Source organism: Notechis scutatus, chromosome 5, assembly GCF_049901735.1.
Source record: "Notechis scutatus isolate UNSWTSFEM ecotype Mainland chromosome 5, rNotScu1.2, whole genome shotgun sequence".
Lineage (NCBI taxonomy): Eukaryota > Metazoa > Chordata > Lepidosauria > Squamata > Elapidae > Notechis > Notechis scutatus.
Window position 1 is genome coordinate 114,191,205 of NC_142013.1, and position 12,919 is coordinate 114,204,123.

The following is a 12,919-nucleotide window of genomic DNA, read 5'->3' on the forward strand; positions in this document are numbered from 1 at the left end:
ATAAATCAAACAAACATATGCAAAAAGCATTCAAATTAACGCTCAGTATTACCAATCCGTTAAATGCGGCTCGAACGATGCGTTTAGGACGCTACAAACTCTTACTTCCCATTTGAGGCACAGACACTGTAATGTTAGCCAGATTCAGTTTAAAAAAGGGCTGGTTATTGTAACAATTATCGCCGCTTTGGTTTTGCATCGCCTCTTTCAAAGGACCGAGCTGCGTTTTCTACCCCTCGTAAAAGCAGAACTCTGGCTTAAACCCCAAATTTGCATTTCTTTGGCAGAAGTCGTTTTAGCGGTAGGAATACGATTTTAAATATTGTTGCTGATGAAACGCTCTCTATCCCCGTTTTTAAAATAGGTTTTGCAAAACCAAAAGCCCTGATTGAATCTGGCTTTTGACTGACCTCACGGAAGGCAAGAATCCCCCTCAGATCCCAGCTTCTATATCAACGTTTTTTCATGGCCCCATAATCCCTTACAGGATGGAATCTGGGCAACTGAACGTAGCTGAGTGTTTAGTGGCCGGATGCTCTTCCTGTCACCAACGCTGAGTTTTGTTCAGCAGATAAATATTCTCACAGTGCCCAGAGGAAAAGAAATATCTGCCTCCAACCTAGGATCAAACTCACAGCTTCTATATCAACATGGTATGCTTTATTGGAAGTTGACAAGTGCAATCATTAAATATACTGGTATTTTTTACCATTTTCCTCCCAATTCATCGCCCAGAACATGCACAAGAACATATGCATCTTATTACACAGATCGTATACCTGCCTCCAAAATGTGAGGAATTATTTTTTTTTAAATAACTTTTGCTTTGGTGAATTCATCCTTGCCCTTCCCCCACCCGCATTAACCGGGAACTGCAGAGGACAAAGAGTTTTGACTTCAATATATCTTCATTTTCCAAGGCAACTGACAATAAGCAGCACCAGCCAATTCCCGAAGAGCTGTATAGGTGCAAAACCGAATCCACGTAGTGTCAAAAAATAAAATAAAATAAAAAACTTCTTTAAAAAAAAAAAAAACCATAACGGAAAAAAAAAAATCGCTATCCAAACTGTGTTCAGTTCATACTTTTTAAATTCACTCTGTACAACTGAATGGAGTAGTTACAGTTCCTATTTTACAAAGTAATTATACACTAAATACACAAATATACATTAAGCAGACAAACCTTCATCAGACCATCCTATGTCACAGCATTTTTTTTTTATATCTACCGGTTCCTCTCCTAGAAATAAATTTTTTTAATTTTCTCTCGCACCTTCCTTGGCTATAGAAAATGAGTGCACATCTGCTTTTTTAAAAAAAATAAAAATTAAAGACTGCAGGCACCAAAAAGCTCCTTCCCTTCTCCTTCTTTTTTAATTTTTTTTTTAAACTGTCCCTCAGTTTCCCCAAAGTTCTTTCTTCCCCTGTCTTATTTATTCCCTTGGGCTTCCCAGTGGAGCGCTAGAGAAGAAGGGGGCTTCATTCCCACCATCCAACCTTTTCCCATTGCCAGGCCCCACGATGCATTCGTCGGTGACCGTTAAGGGGGGGAAAAAATAATGAAGCTTCAGGCACACCAAAAAAAACTCCTACTTTTGTGTGTGTGTTTTGCAGCCGCTGCAGAAGCCGCTCAAGTCACCCAGTGCATTTGTGCTAAATTCCCTGAATGGGGGGCTGGGGGGAGGGGCGAGATCCTCCCTCCCACTCCCAACATTTAAAAAAAAATAAACCTAAAAGAAAAATGTCCCACCCTCTCCTGCTCTTCTTTCCTCCTCCCCCTTCCTCCTTTGAACAGTTTTAATACTGGAAAGGAACCCCATGCTTTGCAAGGAGGGGGTTGTAGTTGGGAGGGAGGGGGGAGAGAGCAAGGAAGAGTCCTCATGATTTGGGGAGGGGAGGATGGAGGGAGGGAGGGACAGCATGCAGAGACTAGCTGGGATCCCTGCAGTCCAGCCTCAGCGGAATCCAAGAGTGCCGAAATCTCCACGAGAGAAGTTGGGACTTGGGCTGGATCTAAGCCTGCGGTCCGGAGTTTTGCGGGGCGGCCTGGGAAGGTGGCAGGGCCGCCCCCTGCGCTTGCGAAGACGCAGCCGGGGAATTGCTCGTCTGGAGCTGCGCCTGGAACTGGGCCAGCTGCTCCGGGCTGGCCAAGGTTTTCAACAGGTTGTTCTCTTGCTCCAGCTGGTTGTTCTTCTCCACGAGCTCTTTGATCTGCTCTTTCAGGACCTCGACCTCCTCCCGCACGGCGTACATCAGGTGGCTCTTCACCAGATCCTGAAAGACAGAAGCATAAGCCACCGCACAACGCCCCCAACCACCCACCCACTCCCCCACTCCAAAAAGGTTGCACCGACGGCCTGTCACGGGTCAAGGGTGTGTGTGTGTGTGTGTGTCTCCCCCTCCAAAGAGTCCCTCTGCTGAATCTCGCCCTCCTCGTGTGGTTTTTACCCATTTCACACCTCTGTCTGTGCAAACGAGGGGCTCACCTGTGCTTTCTGAGCTTGGGGGGAGGGGGCTTCCTTGCAGACGTTTCATGACCCAACTGGGGAACTTCATCAGTGCTAGAAGGGAGTGGGGTTTGTGGAAAGGGGAGGAGGAGGACTGTGGGGTCCTCAGTGCTCTCTGAGCTCGGCATTTTTCTTGCAGACATTTCATGACCCAACTAGGGAACATCATCAGTGCTAGAAGGGAGTGGGGTTTGTGGAAAGGGGAGGAGGAGGAGGAGGAGGAGGAGGAGGAGGAGGAGGAGGAGGAGGAGGAGGAGGAGGAGGGGAGGAGGAGGAGGAGGAGGACTGTGGGGTCCTCAGTGCTCTCTGAGCTCGGCATTTTTCTTGCAGACATTTCATGACCCAACTAGGGAACATCATCAGTGCACTGATGACAGGTTGGGTTAGGCACCGATGATGGTCATGAAACGTCTGCAAGGAAGCCCCCGCAGCTCAGAGAATACCAAGGACCCCCTTCATTTCGACCCCGAGCTGCAAATATTCCCCTTTATTGGGGTCCTACACAAAAAGCCGCTTGAAGCAGCCTGCGAGAAATGGAAACACACAGAAAAAGAGACCGGCTATAAAGGACCCAGATTCGTCCTCATCCCTTTAATTTAGCCTCAAAAGCTCATTCTCGTCCTAAATAAGCCTTCCCCTTGAACTCTTTTATTTTAAAACCTTTCCACGCAAATTCCTTATTTTAAAACCTTTCCACTTGCAAAACTCAGGGCAACAACTGACTCGGTCAGAGGAAACTGACTGCAACCCTTGGGGGGGGAAGACGATGGGCGCTGAGAATGTTCTAAGCGCATCCAACCGGACACCCCAAACCTCTTGCCCATTTCCATGATTCCCAACCTGTTGAATGGGGGGTTTTGGGCTTGCAAGACAACACAGCCCTTCAAGGCCGTCGGTTAATTCTCAGTTTCCCTTCTGCTGCAGGTTTATGGCAAGCTGTGCTGACATGGGCCCTCTGGGGTCTACAGTGCTCCCTGACCTGGCTTGCTTTCCAGCATAGGTTTCATCCCCCTAAACTGGGTAATATCATCACTTTCTTTTTGTCCCAAGTAGGAAACAGAAAAAGGGATGCTGGATTGTGCAGAATTGGTGGGACGGAAGCAACGGGGCCGCTCCTCTTGGGGTCCCCCACGCCTACCCAGTTTCTTGGGGGAAATGACATGAATCCCCAGAAAAAGAGCTCCTGTTTTGGGGCAAGGCAAAACCGTCCAGCCAGAACAATGGCTGGAAGGAGGACAATAACCTGGGCTGGAGCGTCTTTTTGGCCTGTTTTTCTAGAGCAAAGTCAATCCGGCTCACCGGGGAGACGCAACCTTGTTTTTATTTTTGGATCAGTCAAAAGATGCAACAAGCCCGATATTCTCCATTGTTGCATCATCGTTTTGATCCTCCGGGCTGAAAGCATCAAGGGGGCATTATGATGATGGTGGCGGCTGCAGCCGGGTTGAGGGAGGGAGCCTTTCCTAGCCTTGGGGGGCGGACTCTGGGCCCAGATCCCCTCGCCTGCCCCTCCTCTCCGGGATATCGAGGTGCCCCTGTCGTGCCCCCTCTTTTAGGTCTGCCTCCTGGGCTGCAGCTCATTCTGTCTGGTGGAAGGGAGGAGGGAGGGATGTGGGGGGGTAAGGTTGCTTGCCGCATTTCCCTCCTCCCCACCAACCCCTCTGACGTCAACCCCGGGCCAGGAAGACCGCCTCCCTAGCTGATCCTTCAGCCAATCCGCGGGGCCGCCCTATTTATAGCGCCGGGAGGGGGGAGGGCTATACTTCAAGTTTGCCTAGCAACAGAGGTGAGAGGAGGAGGAGGAGGAGGAGGAGGTTCCCTGGAGATGGGGCTCCTTGCAGCATTCCAACAACAAAAGCAGACAGTGGAAATTGGAGGGAGGGGAGTAGAAACCAGAGAATAATAATAAATATTAAAAAAAAAAAGGAAGGGAAAAAATAACGGGGGGAACCAATCAATCCATCCATCTGCAGATCAAAGGGGTGCCCCCTTCCTCCTTTCTCCTCCTCCTCTTCCTCCCCCACCCCGGAATTAAAGGCTTTCTCCTCTCTCCCCCCACCTGCTTTGGGGCTGATGCAAAAGTGTGTGTGTGTGTGTGTGTCCCCGTCCGTCCAGGCCCCACGAAGAAACCGTCGCAAAAAGGGAGCGAGCGCGCATCGCCGGCTCTGCAGCGCGACGGGAGGGAGAGGCGCCCACCGACCCATCCTTCCCCGGGGTCCCCCTCCCCAAGTTACGCTTCACCATGGCTTGCTCGATCTTGTTGTCGATGGCGACCACGCTGGCCCCGGAGGAGCTGCAAGACACAAACGGGGAAGGAGGAAGAGGAAGAGAAGCCCCCACGTTAGCAGCGGCCGAGCTGGGGCGAGGTCTGGAGCCAGCCCCCCCCGTCTCTCTCTCTCTCCTCCCTCCGGCTTTCCTCCGCTCTTGGCCGGAGCTGTCAGGCTCCGTCCAGCCTGCCGTGGACGGGGAGGTGGGGGGGAACGGGACAATGGCAAGGAGCCGGGCCAGGGCAGAGCCGAGGGCTTTACCTACTGTCGAGGCTGAGCGCGGCGCTGTCGGTGCCCAGCAAGGAGGAAAGGAAAGAAATGGAGAAGTGCCGCAGCTGGTAGACGCCGAGATCCATCGCCCCCGGCCGGCTACAGCAGGGGCCGGGATGCGGAGCCCCGCGGGGGAAGGAGCGCGCCGAGGTTGCGCCAAAGCGGCCGCTCGCTCGCCTGCTTGCCTGCCTGCCTGCCTTCCCCCGTTCCGCGCCCGCCGCTTCCCCGGCTGCTGCCCGCCGCTTGGCGGGGGCTCTCGCTCGCTCGCTCGCTCGATGCAGGCAAAAGGGAGGCGCGGCGCTCATTGGCTGGGCCGGATCTCGGACACGCCCTCCGGGTCCCGCCCCCGCCGCGCCCCCCCGCCGCCCCGGGCTGAAAACCTTCGCTGGCAGCTCCCGCCGCGGGGGGGGGAACAAGCGCTGCGCGGAAGGGATGCGAGAGTAAGCGCAGGTTTCGCGCGTCTTCCTGCCTTCCTCCCCGCCCCTCCCCTAAAAAAGAAAGACGTCAAACCTTCGAGGGAGGGAGGGAGAGCTCTTTCCCCCCTCCTCCAGTCCCAGAACTTAGCCTCCCCCACACACACACATACACACTCCCACCCCTTTTCCAACTCCCCTCCCGACGGGGAATTCTTCGGGCGTGCAAAGGAAAGTGAAAGGACGCGCAGGAGCTCGGCGGTGCGAACAAAATGGGGAGGGGGAGTTTCTCCTCCCGCCTCTCTTTCCCCCCCCCCCCCAGGCTGCATTGCACTAACCGCTGGTTGCTTTAAGCCAGGGGTGTCCAACCTTGGCCACTTTAAGCCTGGAGGACTTCAACTCCCAGATTCCCAGCCAGCTTTGCTGGCTGGGGAATTCTGGGAGTTGAAGTCCTCCAGGCAAAGTGGCCAAGGTTGGACACCCTTGGCTTTAAGCCTCTCCAAGGGCGCCCTCTGTTGGCCTCTGGAGGAAAGGCGGAAGCACTTGCCCAGCCAGCTACTGGGGGGCGTTTGGGGGGTCTGCTGGAAAGGCTGGGGGGGGGCTCTTTAGGGCAGAGAGAGAGGCTACCTCTCCTCGACTTGCGACCACGATGGCGCCTAAAATGTCCTCCCCTGGCTAAGCGAGGAGGTTTGGTTCCCAGTTTGCAACCGTCCCTGCCACGGCCGCTAAGCGAGTTCCCCAAGCAGGATCCCATCCATGACATGCCAGTTGCCAAGCAACCAAATTCTGCGGGGGGGGGGGGGAGATGATGCTGCAAAAAATAGTAAGTGTGCAAATGGTCATAAGTCCCTTTTTTCCCCCCAAGGGCTGTTTTTCACTCTTATGACCGCTGCAGCACACACACACACACACCCATCGTCCTATGATCCAAATTCAGATGCAACTGACTCATATTTACGACGGTTATGTGACCTTCCAACAAGCCAACGGGGAAGCCCAATTCGCTTAATGACCGTGTGACTAACTTAACAGCTGCCGTGATTCACTTAGCAACCGCGGCAAGGGAGGTCGTAAAATTGTGACAAAACTCACTTCCGAACCTGTCTCGCTTAGCAGTGGAAATTCTGGGGTGAATTATACAGTTGTGAGTCTCATTTCTCTGCCCTTGCTCCAAAAACATTTATTTATTTTTCCCCACTCCCTTCAAAATGACTATGTCCGTCTTATCTAGTCATCAGGTGTTTCCTCAGCTCAGGCCAGCTTTTTTTTAAAACAAATAAGCCAACTTTCCCTAAGAAAAAGTACCTTTCAAGTATTGAAGGTTGATAAATGCAGTGCTACAGTTTGAAACTGTTTCCTTCGGTTCCTCTTGGTTGAATGTCAGGATCATTTCAAAACATTAACCTTTAAGAATTAAGGTTGCCCAGACAGGAGGGAAAAAAAATCTCTATTTTTGGACGGTGAAGAATTTCAACATGGAATTGTAAAGACACGAAATTCTAAGCAGCAAAACACACACCGATTCTTACCACATATGGCTTTTTGGCATGTTTTGTTTTTGTTTTTGAGCTGCGTAGCTATGACACAGTTCCGTGTTCGAAGAAAACACACAAGGAAACAACTTTGCTGTCACTTCCCCTTTTCCCTGCAGAAACTGACCCAACGACATATTTTTCCACTTCACAATAGAAACAGATTGTTTTGTGTTCCTTGCCACAGTGACTGCAAAAGGTCACCCAGTTCTTTCAACAGTTTTTTCCCACGTTTCATGTCTTGAAGAATCCAGAAAGGGAAAGGGGGGAAGCAGCGATTTCCCCCCACCCTCAAGGCTGCTTTTTCAGTGTTCATTGCCACAAATGTTCAGCCATCTGAACGCACAATTCTTCTGCTTGTTATTTCAACTCCAGAGCTTTAAAAGCGCATCGCTGCCCTGCCTGGGGTGGGAGATGAGAATCTTATCCTTTCCAAGAGATTAAATTATGCTGAGTTTGCAAAGAGATTAAATTATGGGGCGTGAATGTCAACCCACCACATATCTGGCTGATGCCCGTTTTAGAGGAAAGAGCAAAAAATTTAATGGCCAAGGGCTAAGAACGTGGGTTCTTTTTTTTTTTAACGTATTTCAGGTATAATGTCATCAGCTTCAACAACATTCATAAGAGAACGGCAATGAAATATTTGGAACCTGGTTGAAGGGGGCTGTTCACAAGAGGCTATCTGAAAAACATTTTGTCTGTCTGTCTGTCAGTCCATCCACCTACCTACTCAGCCATCCACCTATCCACCTCTCCATCCATCCATCCATCCTATCTATCCATCTATTTATATCTATCTATCTATCTATCTATCTATCTATCTATCTATCTATCTATCTATCTATCTACTTTATCTCCATTTGTCAGTCATCAATCCTTTATCATCTCTATATTTGTCTATCTATCCATTATCTATCTTCTCTATATATATATATATCATCTATTTATCCATCCATCCGTTCTCTATCATCTCTCTATATATCATCTATTTATCTATCTATCCATCCATCCATCCATCCATTATCTATCATCTCTCTCTATGTATATCTATATCAAGGAGCTGCTGATCCAGTTCTACAGATGAATGATGGAGTCTGTCATCTGCACCTCTATAACTGTCTGGTTTGGTTCTGCAACCCAATAGGACAGTCACTGACTCCAGAGAGTAATTAGGACTGCAGAAAAAACAATTACTACCATGGAGGACCTGTATCCTGCATGAGTCAAAAAGAGGGCTGGGAAAATATCTACAGACCCCTCACATCCCGGACACAAACTGTTTCAACTCCTTCCCTCAAAACGATGCTATAGAGCACTGCACACCAGAACAACCAGACACAAGGAGTTTTTCCCCCCAACGCCATCACTCTGCTAAACAAATAATTCCCTCAACCCTGTTCAACTATTTACAAAGTCTGCACTACTATTACTATTAATCTTCTCATCCCTCCTTATCACCCATCCCCTCCCACTTGTGACTGTATGACTAACTTTGTTGCTTTATCTTTAGGATTTATATTGACTGTTTCCTGTATGATTTGATTGCTTATTGTACCTTATGACTATTATTAAGTGTTGTACCTGATGATTCTTGCCTCTTGATGAATGTATCTTTTATTTTATGTACACTAACAGCATTTCCACTGAAAACAAATTCCTTATGTGTCCAACCATACTTGGCCAATGAAGAATTCTATTCTATTCTATCTACCTATGGTATCTACCTATGGTATCTATCTATCTATCTACCTACCTACCTACCTACCTATTAAATTTATTCGCCGCCTATCTTGTGTTAAAACATGGATTATTAGTTCAACTGTCCGTCAACACTTCTAGTCTCTGACTCAATTTTAGGTACAAGTCTCTTCAAATGGTTTATATTTCATTTTTGCCCAACGGGGCCATCATTATCCGTTTATGGTGAGCTTATTTGACTGATTTCCACTCCTGCGTTACTAAAGGAGTAACTGAAAACCATGGCTTCCAAAAGGATTCCTCTAAAGCTATAGGTAGCCCTCAATTTAACAATCACTCGTTTAGTGACTGTTCAAAGTTACAATGGCACCAAAAAAGTTATTTAAAACCAGTCCTCACACTTATGACCACAGCAGTACCCCCCAGTATTTGTTACAGCCAGAGTAGCAAGTTGTGGGACCTTCCAGATTCTGGAGGAACCAGATCCCACCAAGGCCTTGTACATGCCTGTGCTGTTTGGGACAGATTTATTTATTCCTTTCATTTTTATCCTGCCTTTATTACTTTTTAGCAATAACTCAAGGCAGCAAATGTGCCTTCCTATTACCACGCCTTCTTACTCCTATTTTCCCCACAACAACCACCCTTGTGAGGTGGGATGGCCTGTGAGAGGGACTGGCCCGAAGTCATCCAGCTGGCTTTCATGGCTGAGGTGGGACTCCTGGTTTCTAGCCAGGTGCTTTAATCACTAGACTAAACTTGCTGAGATGAAATAAAGTGATTGAAGCAAACTGATGGAGAAGGATAACCTTTAAGAAACTGCTCGTCTTCTATTTGTAGCAAATATCACCTGCAGAACTATTCTACGTATTATCAAATTATCTTCTTCACGTTAGTGAAGATAATGGGGCTTAATTCCTTAAAAGGGGGTGTTATAAAATCACAATCCTGGCAGAGTAACACCAAGACAATCAGGCATTATTCTGAATGTGGCTTAATTAACTTCCACGCGTCCAACATCTGAAGCAGGGACGTCCAACCTTGGCAACTTCTTCTAAGACTTGTGGACTTCAAGAATTCCCCAGCCAGAATGAGCCTCGCTCATTTAATACTCAGTCCCGTAAGTTTCAAGAAAAATGCCTCTTTGAAAAGTGGAAATAAAGATGTATTATTGATCCTAATCAAGACTCGTTTTAACTGAGAGCCAGTTAGGTGTAGTGGTGCTGTCCTGGAAACCAGGAGGCTGCGAGTTCTAGTCCTGCCTTAGGCATGGGGGTTAAAAAAAAAAAACCCAGCTGGGTGATTCTGGGCCAAAACCTGTCTTCAGAGCAACCCACCTCACTGTTGTCATGTGGAAAATAGGAGGAAGAAGGAGTATTAGGTATGTTCACCGCTTTGAGTTACTTACAAAGGCAGAATAAAAATATAATAATAAATTCTCGCCTTTGTTAAAGAGTAGAATTGCCTTTCTTATTTTTTCCTAAACTCATAACCCCGGTCCTAACAAACTTAAAGCATCTTCCAAAATCATCCAACCTTCGCTAACAGCAAGGGTGGCTTCTAGGTTTCTATTAAAGTTAGATGATGTATGAAGTTCAACAAGTGCCCTGTGGGAAATTCCCCTCTTACTTCCTACAGCTAAGATCCCTCTTCTCAAGGAGTTATGGGGGTGGACTTCAATTCCTATATATCCCATGGACACTAACCCTAACCTTTCAGAGGCACTAGACCAAAAATCTCCCCAACCATGGCCATTTTAAGACTTGTGGACTTCAATTCCCAGAATTCCTCATAGCTGGCTGAGGAATTCTGGGAGTTGAAGTCCACAAGTCTTAAAAGTTGCCAAGTTTGGAGAATCCTGGACTAGAGACCAACAATTCACCAGCTTTGCTGTTGCAAAGGGATTGTTCAGACAAGCATCCAACTGCCCCTCAAGTGTGTTTTCCGCTCAAGAAAACCAAGGTTTAACAAAACAGATTTTAAAAAAAAAACTCCAGTGCTAAATAAATTTCATTTAGCATTAGGGTTTTAATACACTTAAGCAATCTGAGGCAGAACTCTTTAAAACTAAGGGATTTTTGTTTTTTGACACATATATGAACACAAGGAAGAAAGTTGCATGCATATTTTGTTGATTTAAAGGAGGAGAATTGGGAAGATTCAGCAAGATTCTGGGAGTTGAGGGAAGAAGGTTGGGGGAAGGAAGACCTAGAATGTCAAAAGTGAATCGGCTTGAATAATGGGACCGCTTTTTGTGACTATTGGCCTGAAGGATAGTTCCTAAATATAGTAAGAGGGAATGAATGGATGACGAAGGAAATAAAATAATGTTTAGCAAATGGCCCAAATGCTGAGCAGACAATAAATATCTCCCTTGATTTGTGGAATGCACTTATGGGTAAATGAATACAGAATTTATATGTCTAATGAAGCAGCATTAGAGGCTGTGTTGCTGGAGAGAACGTGACTATTTATACGAAGTCCGTGCTATTTCATTGACAGAATGTCAACATTTAGGAATGAATGCTGTATACACAGCATGATGCAATCAATGAGAGATATAGGTTTGAAAATTAATATCAAAGACCAATTTCTCACTTCATACCTCAGAGTTCCTTTGGCTTCCCATTTTCCTGCATTTTGCATAAGGTGTATATATTTAAATGGATTACAAACTCCTACACATATCAGTTCCTTCATTTTTTTAGTCTGTTCTGACGTTCTATGCTTTTCTGTCAAAGTTTTTCCATTCTTCCAGAGTGATTTTGGGTAGCTGTCCCATCTTTCCACTGTCTTGAAACCTCTGCAACTCAACGTGGTTACATCAATGCTTCTCAAACAATTGTATTGCCCTACATTCCCACTCGGGCCTGTGCTTTCCTCTCTACAGACATCCCACATATTATGCTCAACAACACAGCACAGGTTGCAGAAGCGGCTGCGTCAACATCACTGATGATGTTACCTACTTGGGCAATGAAATGTCTGCAAGGAAACAAGCCAGCTCAGAGAGCACCAAGGACCCCACAGTCTTCCTCCTCCCCTCCTCCTCCTCTTTGCAAACCCCCCTCCCTTCTAGCACTGACGATGTTACCTTCTTGGGTAAAGAAACATCTGCAAGAAAACAAGCAAGCTCAGAGAATACCCATCACAGCTCCATTTGTCAAATATCAAGCAAACCACAGTATCTATTTTCTGCAAATCAAGGCTTAGTTGCATGCATGGGCTGAACAGAAGCTACACCTGACAGCTTCTACTACCATGGACAGTAACCTTTTTTAACAAAGAGGCTGCATACATATAAGAGTCTATTGCATTACAGATCTCAGCTTTTCAAATACAAGGCAGTGAAGCCTCCTAAATTAATCTACTCTCTCTGCTGCAGGAGTATATACTACAAGGAGGAAGGCAACACCTAAGCCAACTTTCTCCAGAAAAGCAAACTTCTACTGTTTTGGCTGGACTTCTGTATCAACCAGAGCAGGAGTAACAATTCAGCCAATTACACAGTACAGCACAAATCCATGATTAACTGACCGAGATCCACTCCCTTTTCCAGGACTTAAAGGAGGGAAGAAAGAGGAAAAATAGAGACATGAATTGAAGGAATCACCTACAGGTGGTCCTTGGCTTACTAAAACATTCGTTTAGTGACTGTTTGAAGTTACAACGGCAGTGAAAAAAGTGACTTATAGCTGTTTTTCACACAACTGTTGCAGCTGTATCAAAATTCAGAGGCTTGGCAACTGGCATGTACTTATGACCGTTGCTTTGTCCCTGGGTCAACAACCGTGTTGCTAACTTAACAACTGCAGGGATTCGCTTAACGACGGTGGCAAGGAAGGCCATGAAATGGGGCAAGACTTGCTTAGCAATGGAAATCTTGGGCTGAATTGCAGTCATTAAGTTAAGGAATGCCTGTACAGGCAAGTCAAGGAGATGCTCCCGAATCTAAAATGATAAAAAGATTTCACAAAATGTCAAAAAAAAAAAAAAAAAAAAAGCACCTTTCAGTATCACATAATTTGGCATTCCAGATACCCTCAAAACCACCAGGGCTACGTCAATTTCACAAGAGTTTATTGCAGTAAAAGAGACTGAGACAGAAAATGCCTATAACTGTGCCGTGGGCAATTACCCCGACAATAAGGGAGAAATAATTGGATTTTAATTCTCACCATGGCAATAAAAATTCCATTTGCAAATAATATATCAGAGAAAGCTTG

The 12,919-nt window shown here is 46.8% G+C and overlaps 1 protein-coding gene across 1 annotated transcript in view; it reads right to left on the minus strand.

The window, feature by feature from the left end:
* Positions 1–638: 638 nt before the first annotated feature.
* TSC22D1 (TSC22 domain family member 1) overlaps positions 639–12,919 on the minus strand; it is a 58,210-nt gene continuing 45,929 nt past the window's right edge. The window contains 2 exon segments of the mRNA XM_026686083.2: positions 639–2,277; positions 4,752–4,803. Of these exon segments, the coding sequence (XP_026541868.2) occupies positions 2,017–2,277; positions 4,752–4,803 (313 nt within the window). The 3' untranslated portion in view covers positions 639–2,016.